At 37.5% G+C, this 23,734-nt stretch overlaps 2 protein-coding genes across 3 annotated transcripts in view; one reads left to right on the top strand and one right to left on the bottom strand.

Annotated features, from left to right (window-relative positions):
* mcph1 (microcephalin 1) overlaps positions 1-23,734 on the top strand; it is a 35,772-nt gene that overhangs the window by 3,369 nt on the left and 8,669 nt on the right. Inside the window, exons 4-14 of the mRNA XM_088351817.1 lie at positions 2,285-2,403; positions 2,500-2,584; positions 3,705-3,816; positions 3,900-4,031; positions 4,120-4,191; positions 4,485-4,912; positions 4,995-5,376; positions 6,075-6,181; positions 10,028-10,065; positions 10,162-10,324; positions 10,409-10,486. Of these exons, the coding sequence (XP_088207943.1) occupies positions 2,285-2,403; positions 2,500-2,584; positions 3,705-3,816; positions 3,900-4,031; positions 4,120-4,191; positions 4,485-4,912; positions 4,995-5,376; positions 6,075-6,181; positions 10,028-10,065; positions 10,162-10,324; positions 10,409-10,486 (1,716 nt within the window). The remainder of the gene's footprint in view (positions 1-2,284; positions 2,404-2,499; positions 2,585-3,704; positions 3,817-3,899; positions 4,032-4,119; positions 4,192-4,484; positions 4,913-4,994; positions 5,377-6,074; positions 6,182-10,027; positions 10,066-10,161; positions 10,325-10,408; positions 10,487-23,734) is intronic.
* angpt2a (angiopoietin 2a) lies at positions 11,188-23,479 on the bottom strand. 2 transcript variants are annotated; one of them, XR_015852404.1, is made up of 10 exons: positions 23,010-23,479; positions 19,635-19,790; positions 18,396-18,517; positions 18,072-18,310; positions 16,821-16,948; positions 15,046-15,147; positions 14,745-14,911; positions 14,115-14,245; positions 13,078-13,233; positions 12,851-12,997 (listed from the first exon to the last, which is right to left on the bottom strand). XR_015852404.1 is itself a non-coding variant. In XM_088350916.1 (9 exons), the coding sequence occupies exons 1-9, from the start codon at positions 23,286-23,288 to the stop codon at positions 12,837-12,839; spliced, it is 1,485 nt and encodes a 494-aa protein (XP_088207042.1). In that variant the 5' UTR covers positions 23,289-23,479; the 3' UTR covers positions 11,188-12,836. The 2 variants fall into 2 exon arrangements, 1 of the variants encoding a protein (XP_088207042.1); XM_088350916.1 differs by lacking the exon at positions 13,078-13,233 and having other exon boundaries at positions 11,188-12,997.

Below are 23,734 nucleotides of genomic sequence, written 5' to 3'. Positions count from 1 at the left end.
CAGTACACGGCCCCAGTCATCTTTTTAATGCAGTGCACTCATCCTGTCCCATCCTGTCATGCAGGACATGCGGCTCTCGAGCACCGGGTTGGCCACCTAGTCAAGTGTGGTCCCAGCTCTTTTCAGGTAATTGACGAACTCCTGTCGTGTAGTTCCAGGCTGATTCCTCACCTTTCTTGGAATCATTGAGACTCCACGAGGTGATATATTCCTTTTTTTACCAAGCTGCTTGGCAATTCCTCCGTAGCCCTTTCCAGCTTGTGGAGGTGTACAATTTAGTCTGTGGTTTCTTTGGACTGCTCTGGTCTTCGCCATGATAAAAGATACAAGTGTCTTTATGCAGCTAACGACCTCAAACAGGTGCATCTGATTCAGGATGATACATTGAGTGCAGGTGGACTTCTAATGGGCGGACTAACGGATCTTTCAGAATCAAAACTCTAGATCAGGGGTCGGCAACCTATGACACGCGTCCCAGCAGTGGCCCGCGAGGGGTTAACCAGTGGCACGCAAGCTCACGGCAAAATAATACAAATAATAATATTTTTTGTTTGAAGCGCATTTTTACCTGAAATTTAGACATTTTCAGTTGTGCGCCGTGTTTACAGTCGCGCCCCTCCTTTTCTGTTTTGTGTGTGAGTGCGTGTCTGCGGTGCACCTCGCAGAGGAGAGCTCCGTGTTTTAACGCAGCCAACGAAATACACGTGATAAATGAACGAATCATGACTGCTCCTCGAGCGAAAACATCTCGTTATATTCCAGACAGCGTGGACAGACGAATGAGGCTTTGTGCAAAAAATGACCGTGCTGTTTTGTGCATTATGCCTCGAGAGCGTTGTACCTCGCGCATCAAGTGTTAAACGTCATTACTAGAAGAAACATGAACATGAAATCAAGGCGGGGACATTAAAATGCGCGGCAAACAAACACAGACCCTGAAAACCTTTTGTCACTGCTAAAAACACAAGCTATCACATTGTTCACTGCGTAGCGGAGCACATAAAAACCATTACTGATGGCTAATATGTGTGGGTGTGTGTGAGCGCGTGCCTTCTGCTTTGCTGCTGTTATTTCAAGTTTTGATATTTTCTTCAACAAGATATCATTGATAAATGGTATGGTAGCTGTCCATATCACTTGTTTTTTGATTGTAGTTCATTTTTTATGAAGAATGATTGATTCTGGTTAATTCTTGTGGCAAAAAGTCGTGGATGGCTACAGGCCTTTCCACTAGTTATTCACATTCATATTTTAGTTGATTGATGAACAAGAATAGTGGAAGATAGATTGGTCAGTTATACCAGTGTTTTTCAACCAGTGTGCCCGGAGACCTTGTATAGTGTGCCACTTGCCCAATTTTATCTTTCCAAGAAATTAGGCCATTATTCAGTATTTTTGCAATCTTCAGACGAGGAACTGTAATTGTCATCCATATCAGTAGGTGGCAGTAGATTTTGATATACTTTTTATGTACTAATTATCTGCTCTTGAGGTAGCACAGTACAATTAATAACTTAATTAGTTTAACAAAGCGGTTTAAGATTGCACTGTAAAAAATAAAAAAATAAAAATAAAGCACATCATTCTTTTTTATTTCAAGTAGTATTTTCTTCCTTTCATAAACTAATTATCTGCTTATGAGGTAGTAAAGTAAAATATTTGACATAACTTCATTTTCAAACATTTTCGACGGACGGTGTGCCTCGGAACTTTTTTATAAATAAAAGTGTACCGTGGTTCCAAAAGGGTTGAAAAACACTGAGTTATACGATTAAAATGTATGTCCATGTTGTATATTTGGACTGGTGTGAAATTACAGCTCTGTTGGTTTTAAAAAAATGTTGTGCGAGTCATTGATCTTGGTGTGGCACACTGATTTACAAGGACATTTGAAAGTGCCACTCCACACCAAAAAGTTTGCTGACCCCTGCTCTAGATGATAAACAGGTGTTCAAATACTTATTTGCAGCTGTATCACACAAATAAATTGTTGGAAAATCATGCATTGTAATTTCTAGATTTTTCTTTTTAGTTCATCCCTGTACATGCACCTACGGTGAAAATTTCAGACCCCTTCATGATTTCTTAGTGGGAGAAATAACTGGGTGTTCAAAATACTTATTTTTTCCACTGTGTAGATTTGCAGCTGTCAAAAAGAGTTTCAAACTTGTATATAAAAAAAAAGAATGTCAATATGCAACTTAGAATAACGTGTACAGTTCACACAGGTAGTTCATGTGTTATTTGTCAAAACACAAGTAATCAATAGTCTTATTCATTACAGATATCAAGAACATTCAATAAACAAGTTACGCATGTGGTCTTTTTCAATGGTCGTCCTGCCACGTGGAACAAAGCAAAAAAGCTACATGTGAAGCTGGTCTCTGTACCCTGGATAGAAAGGTATGTATTGATGCATTTGTTTTTCTGTGGTAAATAGTCAGCTTTGTCATTGTCTGAATTGTTTGGGGACATTAATAATGGTGAAAATGTATTCAGCTGTCAAAAGGCAGGTGTTCTGGTTGATGAAGCGTTGTATCCTGCCTTCAACGATGAAAGCAATATGGTATTCAAGTACAGGAAAGTAAGTAAAATTGATTGAATGCATTATATTTATTCTATCGTTGTTAAGTTATTTTAATTTGTGTCATTTTAATATGATTGCTGATGCGACTTATTTTTCTATGTCAGGGGTCGGGAACCTATGGTTCTTTTCATGAGTACACATTGCTCAGAGATAAAAGTTTGCTCAAACAAATTTCACCTGTGTTTAATTTCTGATCTGCCAACAACTGAGTCTCACTCCTGATCAAGTATATAAAAGGCACAGTTTTCACTACAGTTTATAGTCGAGGTGTCACACTAACAGATCCTGTTTTGGCAGTACGTCGCTAAGGAATCCTTTATTACGGGAGTTTAATAAAGAACTTTAAATCCCACAAAACAAACTAAAGACAAATTCCCAAAAACGCCAGCCAAGTACTCAGAGCAATTTGTTTGGATGAGCGTTAGAGGTGAGTAGAGCTATGCACCTACAGCGTACTTCTCTCTGCCCAGTGCCGTCTTCACCATTGGTAAATACGTCGATATTCTTGTTTGCAGTATTTTGTGAAATTTTTACAAAAGATCTCTGCTTGCACCTTTTTTAAAAACCATTATTTATTTAAAAAAACAAGGTCAAAATGAACCTCAACAATCTTGAGTAATTACAGGAGGGACGTGAATTTAAAGGGATTTGTTAAGATTGGACACAGGTTCTGACATTATTCATATTTCATAAATTTTTCATATTTCATACATTTTATGAAATATTCTAACGTTACGTAGTGAAATGAAATGCGCTAAAAAAATCACATTTTGTCTGGAGAGCAGGTTCGGTGTTTTTGCTGAAATTAGCCTTAAAAGGCAAATATATGGTAGCCCTCCTTAAAGAAAATCTAAAAATTTTGCTATTATGGCTCTTTAGGTTTAAAAGGTTCCCGACCCCTAATCTATATATTTTCAATGAGTGGAAAGGAAATTCTTAATCCATGTAGTTCTGGCCCGGTATTAGAATCTTGAATTTTTGGATCACTTGTCACTACTGCAGTACATCAACTACTGCATTTAGTTATTCAATTTTATTTCTACCCATTTTGCCCAATGCTTAAAATAGCAAGGTGTTGATTTTGTGCTGATATCATATTTGTGTTTGAACACTGCAGCATCGTTGCATGATGCCCAGGGATTGTCCAACAAAGACTCCACAAAACGATAAACGACTGAAGAAAAAATTAGATAAACTCATGAAAGAAATTGCTCCTAAGCAAAATATAGGTAAAAAAATAATCTGATTTATTTTTCACTCTTCTGAATATGTATGTCTTTTATTATCCTACATATGTTTTCCCCCTTCTCAGTTACAGATAACTCGTATCGTTATTTTGATGAAGACACTGGCACCGTATACAGCCCGGTTTGTCAAAAGGTAGACTATATGGCAGAGCGCTTGAAAGACATGAAAGAAAAACATCAAAATATCTCACCCACAGGTAAATCACGTTTTATCATGTGAACTGATATTATCAAACATTTATTCTGTTCTGTAAAACAACAATCATAACCACTCTTACTTTTCAGCCTCACAGATGTCTTCATCGTCGGGAGTTGGACCTTCAGTGAGAACCTCGCCGACTGTTGTAAGGTTTTTTTGTAAGTAAAACTAGCTTTAAATTGATCTAGTGTCTTTATATTTATTGTTTTGATACGCAATATATATTTGCACTGATCTTTTTTTCTGTAGGCTTCTAAGATATTATTCATAGTGTGTGAATTAATCATCTGATATTTATTGGGCTTTACACATTCCTTAGTGGGTGGGTGGAAAACACTCTGCTAGTGTGCGAAGTGCTGAGAATATTAACAGCCATATTTCACTTTCACATTAGAATTAAACGTTGAATTTTGAGCTTTTATCTTCCTTTCACTCTGCCTTTCTTCTATAGATGAAAACCCTCACGAGGACTCAAGTGCATCCGTTGCAGAACTTGGTCACCCCACTTACAAGGAAAACGATTCTAAAGAGATTGATACGGCTGAGAAGAATACACTTGAGAAACCCTTCAGCAAAGATTTGAAGGAGCCTTGGCTCTCACCTTGCCGTGATGTTCCAAACAACCTGTCCTTAAGTCCTTTGAAATTTCCTGACTTAACAATAAATGAGGAAATGAAGACACCCAAAAAACAAAAGATGACTTCAGTAACAACATCTCTTATAGAAAAATCTAAACCAGTGAATAATGCACAAAGCTTAGTAGATGTAGTAACATCCGCTGATGGCAAGGACTCTAGCAAAAGAAAGCGAAGGTCACGGGTGCTTTCCTACAGTTCACTTGATAAAATGCCGGAACATCCAAACGACAAGTCTATCAGGGTAAGACTAAATATTCACTGGGCAACTTTTTAAAAACTAAACGATTGTCAAAATGCTATGTATTGACTAATCAAATTTACAGAGCAAGCGACCACGACAAAGACATTCCCTCTATCTGGAATCTCATTCATCAACCCCATCCAGCGAAGATCTCAATGTTGCTTTCAGTTCGCCCGATGGAAAAGATGATGTCTTCAATGACTTCTTCTCTTCAACCAGTCATCATAAGAAACACAAGCTTTTTTTGCCCGTTCTGCCTGATTTGACTGATCTGGACATACCATTTGAATTGGATAACCTCCCAATGAAAGGAAAACAAAGGAGATCTCATAGCAATGCCACAGAAACAAACAATTCCAAGAAGAGGAAAGTAGAGAATGTTGAACACGATTTCAGCCCGCAGTCTCTAGTGAACGCCGGTCTACAAAATCATGAAGTTCTGCGTGCTTTCGATCATCCAAACGGTACCCGAACAACGGCTACTAAATGCAGAAAGAAATGCTTTTTATCAATAGTCGGCACCAGCGAAGCCGCATCAAAGCTTCAAAAAATGTGCCGCTAACTAAGACAATAACCTTGGGGCCGGAAAATCACTCAGGTCAATTATCTCTGATGTTTCGACATAAGTACCATGGGTGACCTTGCCTTACAAATTGCTATAAAATGGTAAAAGCCTTCGAAATATGGCCACGGTCTGCACGAATTGCAACAAATGCTTTGTGAACTAATGAATACTAAACATTTTGTTGAAATTAAGAACAGGTATAATGTCCCTATGTTACTACATTGAGCTAAGTATGAATGAGATTTTCTATAAACCCTGGGTGCCCTTTTCACAAGCATATAAGATTTATTATCTTCTTGTATTTGATAAATAAATAACCAATTATTTTTAATTTATAGTTAAACTACTACACACTTTAACTGGTAAAGTTATGAATACAAACCTATTTACCAGAACAAGTTACGACCTACCCCTTTATTAATACTGTTTGTTTTATATACGTCGTTAATAATAGAAATAAATAAATTAGGCAGTGTATATATTATAGGTGTGAATGTCACATATTTTTCTTAAATGTGGTTGCTCTTCTTGCAGTCATGCTGTCAGGCAACAGCCACGATGTTTGTGTCATTGTTTTTTGCTTTATTACGAATGTAGGCAGCAAAAGTCCAGGTCTTGCCGCTTCAACAGAAACCCAAGATGGAAAATATGATGAGCTCAATAAACGCCTGTCTTCTTATTTTCCAAAAGTCAACAAAGCAAAGGTAATAACTGAATTATCCTTGTACATGAATTTAATTCACAATTATTTCCATTTATATAAAATACAACCAAATCGATTAGTTTTTTTCATTTGAAAGACTTTAAAAACCTGTTTTTGGTTCAAACTTATTAAAACTTGTGCAATGTAATGTTGTTCATATTTTAGTTTGATACAAGCAGTTTAGGATGCGCAGCAGCCATGCTGAGGTAGAGAATTTCCTCGTTAGGCATGCATCTCACCAAGGGGCTTCTGTCTGTCTGGTCGGTGGCCTGTGGGTCTTCCTGTGTTTTACTTTTGTGCTGATGGAATATAACTTCCTCATTTGTGAAATGCACCTGGGCTTTGTTTTCTTTCTGCCGTGAGCCTCTGCATGCAGCAGCTGCTAAACACAAAAAATGATATCCTCTACTCAAATAGACAATGTGTCAAATGTTTAAAATGAAATATAATCACAGCCAGGAAGCGTTTCTCCCTTTCTTGTGAATCTCGTGCGGTAAAAACATAGGGGCCCTTTTAGAGATCGTTTGTCAAATGTATAGTCCTCTTTTTGCGACTCAAAATGATCTATCTGTGCTGTAAATGCCACCAACCCTTTATATTTTTCAAGAGGAATTTTGTTATGCAATGGGATATATGGTAAAGAAAATTTCTGGATAACTGCCTTCCTGCCATTGATATTTCATGCCACAGGGCCATTTGATGGCCTTTTCCCCACACACAAGCTTCCTCATTCAACCTGGTTTGACCTAAATAGCATCGTTGTGAAAACATCAATATAATTCATTCACTAAAGAAGTTCATTAGATTGGGGCACTTTGTTGTAGGCTCATTATTTGCTGCACTCTTATACTATCTTGTTTGATCAGCCCGCGGCCTCTTAGGTGAAATCGTTACTTTGAAAGGGTGTGGACCGTAGAGCGAACCATTACTAATGAAACTGTTGTGGATCGGTAGCTCACATCACAACAGTGGAGTAGCAATTGTGGTGTGATGGTGATTAATTTTGCTCAGCTCCTTATCAGTTTTAATTGGATGTTGGAGCAAGGGTGAGGTCAACAGAAGAGGGTCGATATTACACTTTGATTGGCAGGCTTCTCTTGACGCTTCCAGCTGCAGGGGCAAGATATCAGAGAACTATTCCTAACTGGTTCTAATTATTTTGTGACGTGAAGAAATCAATTCCTCATGCCCTCCGGTGACAAGTTCATACTTGTGCGACAGGGCCTATAATTGTATTTGCTGCCTTTTTGTTCTAAGTGCTCAAACGTTTATGACATTGTCGTTAAACTGTCAGCTTTATTTCTTGTTTGATAATGACCAGGGTTCATACGGGTGTTTGAAATCCCTGAAAAGGCTTGAATTTTGATGTTGTGTTTTTAAGGTTTCAAAAGTGCTTACATTCTGGGTGTAAAGTGATTAAAATTGTTGGCATGTTTCAAAAGTCTACTTAAGAATGGTGCCGACACTATTTGGTGGCTTTACTTTGCCATTACATCTTTCCTTGTGATCAACGGCAACTGGCATTAATTGTTATGGCATTGTCCTATGAAGCATCATCGCCCCCTACAGGTCATGCCTAAGAGGACAGGCGCATGCTACACTTAACAGGGCACTATGAAATGTGTGTTGGTGCAAGGATTACATATCAATTATGGAGATTTTTTATATGCCAGGCAAAAAAAATTAAGGTACTCTTTCCCTGGGGTAAAATGTAATGGGAAGAACGTAACGTAGGCTACTTATTACCTGCTTGCGAAACTATTTGGCCCCCTTTATCTTTGTGACCTTTTGCCACATTTCAGACTTCAAACATAAAGATATAAAACTGTATTTTCTTGTGAAGCATCAACAATCAGTGGGACACAATCATGAAGTGGATCACACTTTATTGGCTATTTTAAACTTTTTCAACAAATAAAAAACTAAAAAGTGGGTGCGCAAAATGATTCAGCCCCATTGAGTTAATACTTTGTAGCGCCACCTTTTGCTGTGATTAAAGGTGAAAGTCACTTGGAGTATGTCTATCAGTATTGCACATCGAGAAACTGATATTTTTGCCTATTCCTCCTTGCAAAACAGCTCGAGCTCAGTGAGTTTGGATGGAAGGCGTTTGCGAACAGCAGTTTTCAGTTCTTTCCGTAGATTCTCAATTGGGTGGAGGTCTTTCACTTGTCTATTCTAACACCTTCATATGCTTTTTGGTGAACCATTCCATTGTAGCTTTTGCTTTATGTTTTGGATCATTGTCTTGTTGGAAGACAAATTTCTGTCCCAGTCTCAGATCTTTTGCGGACTCCATCAGGTTTTCTTCCAAAATGGTCCTGTATCTGGCTCCATCCATCTTTCCATCAATTTGAACCATCTTCCCTGTCCCTGCTGAAGAAAACCAGAGAACTGCAATTTGAATAGTGCTGCCACCACCTTGTATAACTGTGGGGATGGTGTGTTGTGGGTTATGAGCTGTGGTGCTTTTACGCCAAACATAACGTCTTGCATTATTGACAAAAAGTTCGATTTTGGTCTCATCAGACCAGAGCACCTTCTTCCACATGTTTGGTGTGTGTCTCCCAGGTGGCTTTTGGCATACTTTAAACGACACTTTTTATGGATATATTTAAGAAATGGCTTCCTTCTTGCCACTCTTCCATAAAGGCCAGATTTGTGCAGTATAAGACTGATGGTTGTCCTATGGACATATTCTCCCACCTCAGCTGTAGACCTCTGCAGTTCATCCAGAGTGATCATGGGCCTCTTGGCTGCATCTCTGATCAGTTTTCTCCTTGTATGAGCTGAAAGTTTAGGGGGACAGCCTGATCTTGGTAGATTTGCAGTGTCTGATACTCCATTTCAATATTATTGCTTGCACAGTGGTCCTTGGGATGTTTAAAGCTAGGGAAATCTTTTTTTGTATCCAAATCCAGCTTTAATCTTCTCCACAACAGTATCTCGGACCTGCCCGGTGTGTTCCTCGTTCTTCATGATGTTCTCTTCACTTTTAACAGACCGCTGAGACTATCACAGTGCAGGTGCATTTATACAGAGACTTGATTACACACAGGTGGATTCCCTTTATCATGGTTAGTCATTTAGATCAACATTGAATCATTCAGAGATCCTCACTGAACTTCTGGACAGTTTGCTGCACTGAAAGTAAAGTTGATGAATAATTTTGCACACCCAATTATTTGTTTTTTATTCGTTAAAAAAGTTTAAAATATCCAATAAAGTGTGTTCCACTTCATGACTGTGTCCAACTTATTGTTGATGCTTCACAAGAAATAACAGTCTTATCTTTGTTTGAAGTCTGAAATGTGGCAAAAGGTCACAAAGTTCAAGGGGGGCAAATAGTTTCGCAAGCAACTGTATATGGGGAGAGACTTTTCCTCGAAAACAAATATATTTGCGATTTACTCGATCTAAAAACATAAGTCTTGATAAATGCACACACAAGGGCAAATATTGCATATGTAAATTAGATAAATTTATGGATCTGCAAAAAGCACGGTTCACACTGGATATCTGTAAGGATATCTGGAATAATTGGCTTTGAAAGTCCATAAAAAGTGCTTGGATTTGGCCATGAAAAAGGTATACGAACCCTAATTAATCCTTGTGTCAGTGTAAACTAAATAACCTCCCTGCAAATATCCAAAGTGTGAGTGCGTGATTGTCTTCCAAACTTTTATTTATTTTCCTTTACAACCTACACATTTATTAACACTTCTGATAAATGCTGACGTACAGTCACACATTTAAGATGTGATTATTGAACATAAGTTGTGAAATGTCTCACTCCTATTTTCAGTGGAAAAGGATACATGACCAGTTTATCCCTCTTCTCTTTCAGTCAGCGAGAACACTGGTTATGACGAGCATGTCCAATGAGTAAGTAGCATCGAGAATATCTTTTAGGTATCTTCAAATGTCGTGACCATGGATATTCATATCGATCATTCCCCTGCCATTGCTTACTTCTCTTAGAAAACAGAACGTAGTCGCTCAGGTCGTGAAGGCACTGGGGGGCTTTTCCATCGTTGATCGAGTATGCGAGAGTACAACTCATGTCATTTCTGGAGAACACCGGCGGACTTTGAATGTTTTGCTGGGCATCGCTCGTGGCTGTTGGATCCTGTCCTTTGAATGGGTATAAATGTTTTCAATAAACCAATCAGGACATGATTATACAGATATGATTGTTTTAAATTGCATTTTTATTATTCCTGAATAGATAATGTGGTGTTTGGAGCAAAGGCAATGGATCCCAGAGGAACCGTATGAACTTTCAGAGGACTTTCCAGCAGCACAGGTACTTGCGTACCTAATTTGGCCATTTGAGTCTTGGCTCTTACCATATTGATTTGTGTACAAAACTCCTTTTATCATTTTATACGTTAAAAAGGTCAAAATATTGGGTGCAATGGGAATCAAATCTGGGTCGTGGTGGTGAGAGCGCTGATATATATGAAATACAGAAAGGCATTTAATTTTATCTCATTATCACACTTATTCTCATTCCCGATAACAAAGATGAATGCTAGAGAACGGAAAAAACGAACTCGTCTTGAAGGATATGAATAAAAGCAAAAATCACGACGAGGGAAACAACTCTTTACACAAATTTATACAACTCTGTATCTGATGAAAAATCACACTTTGTAGGACATTAAATATATATATTGCAAATTTTATGTTGGTATTGTGTTCATAGTTTACGTTGTCAATGAATTACTTTAATCATGGCCACACATTTTCAATGTGTGTCACTTGCAATGCTTAGTCTGAGCTGAGAAAAAGTAAAACAAAATAAGGGTTGCACGTTATACGTAAATAATTACGGTAATACATTTGAATCAAAATGCTCTGATTGGACTTTTGAAGTTGCCTAGAACATATTTTGGAAAATAATCATTTGCGTTTCATTCTTCCTCTCCGCATCACTTTCTAATTTTCACAAATTACACTCTGTGACTTTTTTGTATTCAATTCTTTATTCTCCACATAGATAAAAACCCAACATATGATATGAATTCAAAACACTGCATTTTAGTTCATATAAAACATTCAGACCAATTGTAGACTTAATCAACTTGAAACTTAATAGTTACCAAATACTGTACAATACTTACTGGTGTGAGACTATAAATGGCCCCTAGTTTTCTAAATCAGGAACAGATCTAATATATTAATAACATGCAAAAAAAGCAATTGACGCGTTTTTGCTGGTTCAATTCAGTTTTTTAATTCTCAGTTAATATAGCTTTAGGCATTTCTGATCATAACTATTCAAATTGCAGTTCAAATTAGACATGTATGCATTTACTTTTTGACAGTTGCAAACTATGTGATGTTGTACAACACCTGCTGTCATGAATCTTGTTCACAATGCAACATATTTGTGACGCTTCTCTGGCTGACGTGCAATGCATTAATTGCCCATAAATGCTAAGCCAAGGAAGCATGTTGGCCGCCTGTTGGTTTTTATTGCCAGCCATCCATTTTTCAGTCAGCTTGTTTTTCCTGAAGTAGCCTGTAAGGAATGTGGATGTTTTCTCTTCCTGAACTCATGAGTCACTGTCCTCCGCTCCTGCCACAGTGAGCCACGACAGCCTCTTGATGTAGTTGTAGGCAAATGTCAGTGCGTTTGTTGTAATGCACGGTGCATGCGTGTTGTTTGCAGAACTCTTTTAGTCAGTTTGTACGCTACAATATTCTTTCAAGAATTCATTTTTATTATATTGTTTTAAGTATGTATCATTGATTTTCTCCTGGTTGGTTTAGTATGCACTTCTGTTAAAAAGTAGTTCACACTTGTGCTGTGATGCTATTTCTATACCCACACAAGATTCTGAAATGTCAAAATAACCTTTGAAATACCAAAAGTGATAAGTGACCTTTAAAACATTTATATGCACAAACCTTTGATCATTTGCTTTATCACAGAAACTCTGTTTTGGGAGATTCAGATAAACCATTACATAAATATTTTCCCAAAATACCGCTTATGTGCAATAACGATTCTAGTTGTCTAGCAACTCACATTAAGGTGACATGTTAATGCAATGGACAAAGTCAAATAAACCTTTAACTATTTCCACACATAAATAAAACTCAATATACTTAAACAAAAAATATTATGATTGCGGAGAATCTCAGTGCCATTTACATTTTTCTTTACATAATTCATTTTCACCTCAGCCTCTTTCTGGGAAGTGTCATTGGCAATACTGGTTGAAACACTGAACACTGTTCAACAAAAGTTGAATATATTATTAAGTAACTGTACAACTTCACCAATAACGCATTAATTTATAGTCTAAATTGCTGAAATTTGTATATTCTTGTCATAATAGGCTCACTTTACACCTTATTTGTGCAGCCAAATATGACTGATCTAGACAGTCATAAATAAATTACAGTCAAGTCAGCGTCTTGCAACTCATTTTTGTAGCAGCAAAACTGTGGCCACTAGTCTAGTTTTGGAACAGTTCAAGTCCTGTTTGGGCCCATCTTGATATGCAGTGTGCCTTGGCAAAGATCTTTGGTTCAGATATTAAGACTTTTTACCACAAATTAGTACTTCCACTTAAGTCCTTTTTGGGAATGTCTTGACTTCTTCTGTGTTCATTTTTGTTCAGTTCTCATTTAGATGGTTACATTTAGAAGTCTGCTGGCCTAAACATCATCAAAGTAGTTTTCAGTGAATAACCTGATCCTTTCCAGTAGTACCATTTAATTCCATTGAAGCGATTGGAGTTTTGGCCTTGCTGGTAATACATGCCGTTTAAATTGGAGGGGCCACAGGCGTCAAACCACCAGCCTAAAATGAGAATACAGAACATGGTGTTATGTACAGTCTTCTATTTTAATTAGAATAAAGTGTTTTCATGTTGACATTACATCAGGGGTGGCCAACCCAGTCCAGCCAGCTGTCCTGCATGTTTTGGAGGTTTCTATATTCCAACTCAGGTGATGCAAATTTTCAGCCTGTTAGCAAGCTGTGTGGGAGTTTGATAATGGTCCAGGTGAATGGAATTTGACTTGACTTGGAATACCCTGCAATGGAGCAGTGAAAATCTAAAAACATGCAGGACATGTGGCTTTTGAGGACCGGGTTTGCCATCCCTTCATTAGATCATTTTCGGGAGTTTAAAAGTATTTGGACAACAAGGGTCCTTTAACTATGGTTTAAGATCACAATTAAATTCTCAGTCAGTAGGACAGCATAAAATCCATCCCAGGAAAACCCATCACATCGTCATGCCACTTTATTGTAGTCAGCCAACTGTTTATGCATGCATTTTAATACAATTTATTTAGATATAAAAATCGTTTTAAGGTTTGTATTATTTGCAAACTGAGAACACATGCTCTGTTGTGTGCTCTCTGTCATCACAGCTCTAAAGCATGATATTTACTTTAGCATTTACTATATTTAGTTGTTTGTATAAAGATTTGGTCTCATGATGGACAGCTTCATATTGCCAGACTCTTTTTTTTCTGTCAGTAGAGTTGTGAATGATAAGCATAAAGGGAGTCCCCCTGCATCTAACCCCTCTTGGGAAAAAGCACAGGGTTATGGTTTTCTTGCTTTTATGTTCACTTGACAAAGCCCGAAAGCAGAGCCAGGGAAAAATTTGGGCTGTAGAGTTGCTTACAACGCAATGGAGGGGAGGACCTTTAAGCTGCAAAAGTAGAAAGAGAAAGCACTTTTCCCAGGCTCTTTAATGTCAGTGATTGTAGTGGCTGAACTCCCTCATGAGTCGATCAGTGATTAACTCTGTCCAATTGTGCTCTTTGGCCTGCCTAGAAGTAACAGAAGTCCCTACAAAGCCCTTCCAAGATTTTAATGGATTGTCCTTATATAACAATTTTTTTGAGTTGTAATTTTTGCTTTTTATGTTGCCAATTACACATTCAAAGAGTAAGTTTCTTACCCCCTGTGGTGAGTTGGGAGCATTTGCAAACACATTTGTCATTGTCTGCATCCTTTGTACTGAAATCACTTCCTGGCTGACCAATGCTGCTTATTTTGCCTGCCGTTCCACTGTAGCCTTTAAGGTGTATCCTGTAGAGTGGTAAAGGAAAAATTAAGGAAGTAGAAGAAGGAAGTCAATAACGCTTGTTCCTCAAAATACAACTGACATACCTTCTTATAACAAGCTACAATGACTAGCATGCATGGTTAGGGCATTAATGTGAATGGATTATTCAATGTTTTAACCTTTTGGTGGAATAATTCAACAAGAAAACATCCTTGGCCCAATTAGATCTTGATGAATTAGTGCAAAGGCTAAACATCTAACCTTCTGAAATGTGTATGGATTCATCCCCTAACAGACTGGGGTATTGGAGTCCTTTTTTGCAACTCCTAAATATGCTTAAGATGCAAAAACATTATTCAGAAACTGTTAGTGCTTACATAAAAAAATAATTGAATGGCATAGTTTATTTAAGCTAATAGATTTCTTAACCAGTTTTTTCATTTGCCTAAAGGGTAAACAGTATACTGTATAACAATGACAAAAAGTTAATAGTAGCGTTCAAGCATTTTGAACTTCACCTACCTATAGTTTTGTCCTTCACTATCAAGTGAGAATTGCTCATAATGGGAGATGGCTGAGTTCCCTTCCCAGTCACTCAAATGAATTTGTAGGCTGTAGGAACGTTGACTTGTCAGCCTAGATACAAATTCATTCCCTAACCAATATTCACCTGAAGAATCTCCAAATCCCTGCATAAAGAAACACAAGCACAGCAACTTCAATCAAATTTCTACGCAGAAGCTGCTTTGGGAAGTTAGAAATAAGCTTGTAGCCTAGGCAATAATTCTCTCAAGTAGGGCATTTCCTTTCCATGACTCCTTACCTTTTTATACTCTTGCCACGTACGGTGAAAGTCAACACTGCCATCAAAGCGTTTTTGTAGAATCGTCCAGCCGCCTGCCTCTGTCTCCATGTCACAGAAAGCCTTCGAACAAAGACATCACTGAGTCAATAATTTGAATAACTCAATCCCATTTCATGTCCAATTGTAAAGAAATTGCAAACAAATTCTTATTTTGATTTAGGCACATGGTCAATTGCACTAATTGTTAAACGGTCAAAGTCCAATTTTAAACTTTGAAAAGTATCTAAGGAGATCACAGTTTTATCTCAAGCATCCACATGAGGGGTTGTCTGGAAGTTTTAGTTTCTCTGCTATTTGAACAGTTAATCTAATGCAGCTATGTGCACTACTTAGTAAGTGTTCGGCATGCAAAATAAATCTCCTTAGCACAAAAGAATAGTTTCCTTTGGAGTAGGAATTTGATTTCTGAAACTAAAAACTGCTAAAAGTGATTCCCAAATTCTAAGAAATACAAAATGTGAGAAAATAGTTCATGTTTTTTGCATTATATGTATAATTATATATAATCTAATGGTATAATCCAACTATTTTCTGAAATAATGCATTTTGAAGAAAGTCTGTCTCGTCTTAGACTTTTTGAGTTCTTAAGTCATGTAATGCGCACCCAAGCAAGCCAGTCACGCTTGGTTCTCATGTTAACTAGTTGAAAGGTTTTGAGTGTTTTAAGCCAAGTTTTGGTCATTTTTGTATAGGATGCTTAGGTGTTGTGTTGCAATGGTACAAATGACAAGCAGCCGAAATGGGGCGAACTTGCAAAAAAAAAAAAAACACACGGGCAGGCTAGCCGATTGCTAAAATGCCTAACCGGGACAATATGCAGAAAAACGGGAGGCTGGCTTACCGAAAACATGCAATAAGCAGCCAGGATAACCCCGAGCCAACGCCCAAAAAAAAAAAAAAAAACTACCAGCAACAAACACAAACCCAGCTGGAAGAAAAAAACAATGAGTACGGCAGGCAAGCCATCTAGCCGACTGCTAATGGGGCTAACCTATATCAAACAAAACTGAAAGTCTTTGGGAGCCCACATGCTCACGGGGAGTTATCTACACAATATTATATTTATTCAAGTCATATTTATTTGTATAGCCCTTTATCACATAAGGTCTCAAAGGGCTGTACAGACCACAACAACAAAATAAGTAGTAAAATATAACATCGGCTTTATAAAATATTTTAGCAGGAACAGAAATGATTGCAAAACATATGGCGAAAGACAAGGAGGGAAGAGTCACAATCACATAGAAAAAAGAACGCACACTGTACAAGACAGTAGGTGGACTTGCAGGAGGCATTTTATGGTGATCTAAGCAAGTGCTTCGGACAAAACAATTAAAAGTCCCTCAGCGACACGGTTTGTTCTGCTTCACGTTGTCTTACGGTGACATCACAGCTCTAGGAGGTATGAGATCAAACTGTCTACTTTGAAAATTAATTCCTCGAGATCCATGGCACATAGAATATTTTGAAACATCTGCATGATTGTGGGGAGGCACACCACACATTCTGTGCCAAATTGAAAAAATAAAGCTCTCTTATAATCCCTTTAAAGTTTAATCACCTAAACAAATTGACTGAACCGACAACATTGGAAGATAAACAATGCAAAAGCACCATATGCCATAAGAAACGATGTACTCATATTTTAGCTTCATCTGCTCGTCTTACTTGTTAGTCTGAACATTACATATAGGTCTTTAATTTGACAAGTAATCCAATTTATTTTTCGTTACCTTAACCTCCACCGTAGTATTGGGTAAAGTGAGTGTATAGACCCCACTTTTTGTGTTTCCTGACTTAAAGACAGCGGCACAGTCCATGAATGTGGTGGGAGTGTCCTGCATCATGGCAACTTTTGTCTCTGAAATGTAGGAAGAAAAGTAATTTTTTTTGACCACATCAAATTGGTTGAACATTCCACAACTTGGCACAAAACAAGAAACTTTCATTACCCAATGAATATTGAAAAAGGAGAATGGTAAAGGAAAAATTAAGGAAGTAGAAAACTTCTTTACGCACTTTAAAAATTACCTTAGCCAGAGAACGATTACCATAATCACCCACAAATAATCTATATCACTGTCACCAATACATTACAGCAGTAGCAAGGTATATTGCACTCAGAATAGATCTTGCTATGGCCAACCAAAGAAATTAGGTGTCATATCCATGTTTTAGAAATTGCAATCGTTCCAAATCTCTACAAACGTATTCCTTCAAATTTGTTGGGTTTTATAGTTAGCATGTTAATGTCTTAGCCAGTACACCCAACGCAGAATGAAATTGGCTGCATGGTAATTTACTGTAGGAGAAGCAAACTACTTCTAAAAATCATGCATGAGGAAGCCTGCAAACGGTTTGCTGAAGATAAGCAGACTTAGAACAGGATTACGGGAACCATGTTCTGTTGTATGATGAGACCGAGATTAACTTATCTGTCGTAAAGTAAAAAAAACAGGCGAGCAGTGCAAAGCTGATGCGGTCATGATGGACTGGAAAAAATATTCCTGTCACAACCAGTCAAGCTCTGGTGATCACTGAGCCTAAGGTTGATCTCGGAAATAATGGTGGTTAGTGCCTAGACAAAATATTATTAAAGATGTGAGATGTTCATTTGTGGGCAGGAGTTTAATAAATGGCTTTTGATTTGATTTATATTGATATGTTTGTATTTTCCCTGTTTGACAAAATCTCCACTATACCTACAAATGTGGCAAATGTTAGGCGTTTTCCCATAAAAAAATACAGTATATTAAACTAACAAAGGGATTCCTTCAACTCTGAATACATTTGTAGGAAATACTGTACAGTGTTTCTTTTAAATAAATAATGGTAACACATTTTTAGTTGCCAGGAATATTTTGATCATACATTTTTTGGCTTGGGTACATTTCATTCACAATAACAATCAATGGTCTTGCTGGCAGTCCTATTTAGTTTTGCGAATAGACAAATCATCTTCTGGTTATTTCATGGTGACCCACCGTGGGCTTTGCCAGTGGAGAAGGTGTGAATTAGGTGGTTCACAGTCTCCAGGAGTTCTTGTTGCTGATGCTGCAGAACACTGTTGTTGGATGACAACCTGAGCAGCTGTTGCTCTAGCTCACCGATGATGGTCGATTGCTTCTGTATAAGCATCTGAAGCTGGTCTTTTTCTGCTCGAAGCACCCTCTGCTCCATCTGCCTCTGCTCCGCCAGCTCTCTTACTTTTTTCTCCAATAAACTGTTGGTTAACAGTTGAGGTTTTATGAAATGTATTTGTTCAACACATTAGTTTGTACCTATTACATAATGTGAAATGTTCTCACCTATTTTTGTCATTCAGCTTATCTATCTCATTTGATTGGACAATAACTTGTTTTTCCAATTTATTTGTCGACAAAGAATTCTCAAGCAATTGCCGCTCAAGTCGAGTTGTGTGATTGATAACCTTGAAATACAAGAAGATATCCAATAGTGAATCTTTAAATAAATGAAGTGTTTCGTACCTTGCACAGTCTATTTTTAATGATGACAAAAGAGGTCCAAGTTTGTCTGTGTGCCTATTGATCCAAGCAGACCCCCATCTCTCACAACACAGGCACTGTGCTGTCATGGAAGTGTTATTGCTAATGGTTGTGTGCAGATGAAAGCAGTTCACTAGTCCCAAGCTTTGTGATCCATGCAAGCCACTGGGGATGTGGTGTATTATTAATGGCATAGTGAAATGCTGTTTGCAAAAATAGGAACTTTTCTCTTTAAAAGAGGGCATGAGGCTAAGGAATGCAGCATATTGTTTGAAGCTGCTTCAGTTGAATCGAGTTAGGGTGACTGCTGTCCAACTGGATTTTTAATGCAAAGCTTTCTACTTGTGTTGTGAGGAATGCATATTAGGTTTGATGTTGTCTGCTAAAAGTAGTTCATACTTTTGGAAATTTGGTGCCCTCTTTTGTAGGATTATTTTATTTTTATTTTATTTTGCTCTTCTTGGTTTGACATGGTTTTGCGAAATGGGAAACGTGACAAGAAAGCAAACAAATTCCAATGGTGCAGATGTACCTTAACTTTGTGGAACTTTCAAAATCCATGTCAAAAACCACAAAGAAGGGATAGAAACAACATTTTCAGATTGAGCCTTTGCCTCTATTTTCCCACTTTGGGGGAAACTGGACTCAGCAAAAAGCAGCTTGTTTGCGTGGAATTTGCTCGTGATTCTCCAATGGATCTGTTGATGTGTTTGAAGAGACGGATGTCCGATTGTGACAAACTGATGGACTCTTTCTGTGGGAATACAAGTGTGCTAATAACAGGAAATGCTGTACTGTTGGCCCGCATAAGGTCATTGATGTTGAGCGACACTAATATACTGACAGGTCCAGTCCTGTTTGTATCCTTAAAAATAACAGTATTCATACAATTTAATGAATATTTTGTTGGACTCAGAAGAAAGTGTCTATAGGTTTTACAAACCATCGTTTAAATTCTCACTGTATTCAATTTGTTCTTTTGTTTTATTATGTCTGTTAGGTTTGAATGAAAGCTAAGATTGTTTATCAGCATAGTCTCACCTGTGCCTCCACATTTGTCAGTTTCCTTGTTTGTGCTGCAGTTTGACTGAGCAAGTTTGTTCCTATTTCGATCATTGTTGCAGTGTGATTTTGCACCGCACTCTGTTGGATTTGGACTATGTCCTGCTTCATGGTTTCTTGAATGTAATTCTGTAGCTGTGGCACAAAAAAAAGAGATTATTGGACGAATGTGGTAAAGGCTGAAGAACAGAGCATCTGCTTAGCAACTAACCCAGATTTCTACTGACATCTTTTTCCTTGTCTTTCTGAAATGCTAAACCCCAAACCTTAAACAGCACCAATTTATATAGGGTTCCTGTGGATCCTTAAAAAGTCTGAAAAGGCATTGAATTCTTTAGTGTAAAAATAGGCGTAAATTGGCATTAAAATATCTTAAATCCAAATTTCAAAAGTCTTAAAAATGTGAACACGTTCATAAGATTTATATTTGTTAAATCTGACAATTTTTTTTTTAGTTTTATCTGTCGTCTTTTTCGATTACAGGATTTACTAATTTACTTTCGTGTCAACAGCGCATGACCACAATAACTGAACTATCCAGTCGGGCCTTTCAGAGGAGATGCATGTCTTAGGTTTATCACAATGCACATAGCAACTTCAGACAGAGATGTTTACTTTGGACCATGGGAAAATGTACATTTAATGAGAAGTGGCTGTCCGACCGACGTTTTTTGCTATGGCTAAAAGCTGTGCCAGGTAATGCGTACGAGGCACGATGTATTTTGTGCAAGAAATATTTGTGTTTTTTTTGTTTTGTTTGTTCTAATGTTTTTTGGGGGGTCTTAAACATGAGTTCAAAAGACATTAATAAAGTCTTAAAAAGTATTGATCTGAACTTGCCTGACGCTGTATACATTTCCGTAAATATAATAGTTCAATAAAATATTAGAAAGATATGCTTTGACATAAAGATCAAAGATCAGTATCATGACAGTTTTGCCCTTTTGAAGTCCAGAATAAACTCAATCCGATTGCTTATTACAGTTGTCTCTAGCTTCAAGATGGTAACAGTTGTTTTAAATTTAACTCTATATGTTTGTATGCACCTTACGGTATTCCAAATTTAGACCAATCATTAAGTTATTTCCTGCACGATGTTCCTGAGTGCCAATCAGGTCACACGACTCGTAAACAGGATGGAAGTGTTGAGTGAGAAGTTACATCCTTCATGACACCATGATGTGTTAGAGGGGGATGCAAAACCTTATCTGATTATTTATTTTCTATATCCACTTTAAAAAAAAACAATTTTATAAATGGCTTTCAGATTAGGGTATTGTATATTTAATTTGTCATCATTTCCTGGTGGTTGTTCCGTGTGACACATCCACAATTGATGAGCGGCCTTTGAATCGTTGTCAGGATGTCTTGTTTACAGCTAATGATCTAATCAGTTGTTTGTTCCTCTATCCTTAGAGTCATCCAGTAAAAAAATGTCTGTGTTCCGCAGTAACACAAAAAAGTGTGACACCACATTTGCCTGGCTACACCAACGTTTGAGGAAATTTCATCAATTAAGAAAAACTTTGCACTTGAAAATGAATGGATCAAAGTGCATCTTTTTTAATTTTTTCACTCATCTTGATGGAAACGAGGCAAATTCCCACTATAGGTCATACAAAACACCTTTGGTAGATTCTTATCTTAAATGGGTTATAATTTATTGATTAGCTTTATCAAGACATTATATTTTAGTTACATTTTGTTAGGAGACTATCAGTTCACTCACAGGAATCTTCCCCGGTTGCCTTTATGAAAGACTGTAAAAGGGTGCACAAAAAAGGTCTGCTCTTTTATACCAGTAGGAATTGCCTGGAAAATTGAAATACGCAGCCGTCAGTCCGACACCCGTTTTAATGGCTTTGGAAGCCCTTGGGACCTATTGCAAATAATGACGTTTTTTTCTTTTGAAAAAAACTCTCATTCGAACACTTTATAAAGTGAGTGTGTTTTTTAATCGCAGTTAGAATAAGAATTTTCACTGAACAGATCATTTTACACTTAACACTTGATTGCCGTTAATTTTCTAAAACATTTATCTTTGACTTGTGGTTATTCCATATGCTCCTAGGCTAAGTTTCTTAGCTACATATTTGGACTCTTTTTATAATTCTAAACTCATTGTACCACAAATATTTTCTGAATGTTTGTATTGCTGGATACATATCTGTTTATACTTTGGACTCCGCTTAAGTGATTGAGCTTTTCTAGATTCATGGTATATTATTGTGGGTATGATGATTATTGTTGTATTATATTTGTTTCACAAAAGAGTCTGATTGGTGCGTTTTTGCACCGATCTCAATGTTTGTTCAAACCATGCAAGATTTGAATATTATCCACATAAAATCAGGATGATTTGAGTGCACATGAAGAGTTGCTACAGGTTCGATGGACTGCTAAGTCCAAAATTTGTGAAACCAGTATGACAATTACTATTATTTGTGCACTATAAGTGCACTGGATATTGAGGCACACCCACCTACAAATAGTCTTTTGTGATATATTTTTCATATACAAGACAAACTGAACTAAGGCAATTGGAATTAAAACTACAGTAAGGGCTAAGGTTGCATAAAAAATACATTTAATTTAAATTTATATATTTCATAGAACATAAATCAACATTATGAGATCTCGTTACCCACAACAATTAATTAATCAATTCATATATTGTCACTCTGCTGTCCTCACTCTGAAGTATCCCTTTTTTAGCAAGCTAGACGGCATCATGAATAATTAGATTTATTTTTCTTTAGTTGCTGTTTATTTGGACAATGGCCTAAACTATTCCCCCTAAAAGGTAGCTGTAAAACTAAAAACAAAGTCTAAAAAAAGTCCCGTTGTCTTGCTAACTACACATACATTTGTAACCACAAGTACAACCTTCATTCAAGTAATCGCAACACGTCCTGACAAATATTGCCCAACGGCAACACCAAAAGAGGATTTGCAATGAGCATGTAAACCACTCCATATATTTCTCAAAGGCAGAACAGTTACTGGATGCAATTTCACTTAACTGTATCTATGTATTTCCAATTGTTTCCACTATATATTCCGGTTGGTTTGGTGCAACAGATTATAAGGCACACTTTCTAATTTCTGGCCAATGTGGGGTTTTAGGTGCGCCTTATAGTCTCCAAAATAGTTGATGAAATATCTTCCCGTCCAAGTTCAACTGTGATGTGTAAAATGTTTAACCGGAAATCATAAGATGATTAGGAAGTTATCTATAAATGCCGCAGTAGAACTTGTATTTTCATCATTTCATCCAGGTGACTGCCAAAGCTTTACTCTGGGTTGACAGGTCAGTTTTTAATGGTATTGTATGTGGGTCAGACAGAACTTTACCTTAAGTAGCCACTGCGTGTTGTTCTCCATGACCATCTCCAGCTGTTCCAGTCTTTGAGCTGACTCCTCATTATCTGCAGGTCCATCCTTTTGAACTGGATAATTATAGCTGCTGCTTGGGCTTGGGCAGTTCTCTTGTTCAGGCAGAAGAAAGGTGTAGCTGCATGGCCCATTTTGGATCTGATATTGTCTTTTGCCCACTGTGCTGTCCGAATTTGTGCGATATCCCTTTCCCATGCTGAGAACCGCACTTAAAAAGAACACAAAGTTGTGCAACATTTTCAATGAACTCTCTTTTTCAAAGTTTGTGAGAAAGCAAAAGTTTTTCCTTCAGATGTAACTTGTACTAATGGCATCCAAATCTTCAATCCTTTTAAGATTCCGCAGTCCTTGGATGACTCAATGTGGTGATATTAACATGAAAAATCAATGGAGCATCCCTGTAGTTCAGACTGCATGTGTGCGCTTTTCATCAAGACTCCAGCCACTTGTTTGAGCTGCCCTCTAAACCCCCGATTCACTAAGTGTGACTCTAGCCACTCCCACTTCCATGTGCTCACTCAGTGAACCACGGCATCTATTATAATGCACACCAACAACACCCACAGGCAGATGTACAAACTACACAGTCCCTACTATATCCTACACAATGCCCACGTGTTTTTTCCCTCCACTGGTTAAACAACTACGCAGGATGCAGCTGTCCACCTCATGTGTAATAGTCT

This window comes from Urocampus carinirostris, chromosome 13 (assembly GCF_059441175.1).
Source record: "Urocampus carinirostris isolate Australia breed hairy pipefish chromosome 13, RoL_Ucar_1.0, whole genome shotgun sequence".
Lineage (NCBI taxonomy): Eukaryota > Metazoa > Chordata > Actinopteri > Syngnathiformes > Syngnathidae > Urocampus > Urocampus carinirostris.
This window is presented reverse-complemented; position numbering and strand designations above follow the sequence as displayed.

Bases quoted from the DNA above. Each gene is read 5' to 3' on its own strand.
- angpt2a (XM_088350916.1), bottom strand. From the start codon at position 23,288: ATGTTGCACAACTTTGTGTTCTTTTTAAGTGCGGTTCTCAGCATGGGA. The intron at 19,791-23,009 runs GTAAAGTTCTGT...TTTGTGCCACAG, and splicing joins ACACGCAGTGGCTACTTAAG to CTACAGAATTACATTCAAGA. The intron at 12,998-14,114 runs GTAAGAAACTTA...TTCTCATTTTAG, and splicing joins CTCCCAACTCACCACAGGGG to GCTGGTGGTTTGACGCCTGT.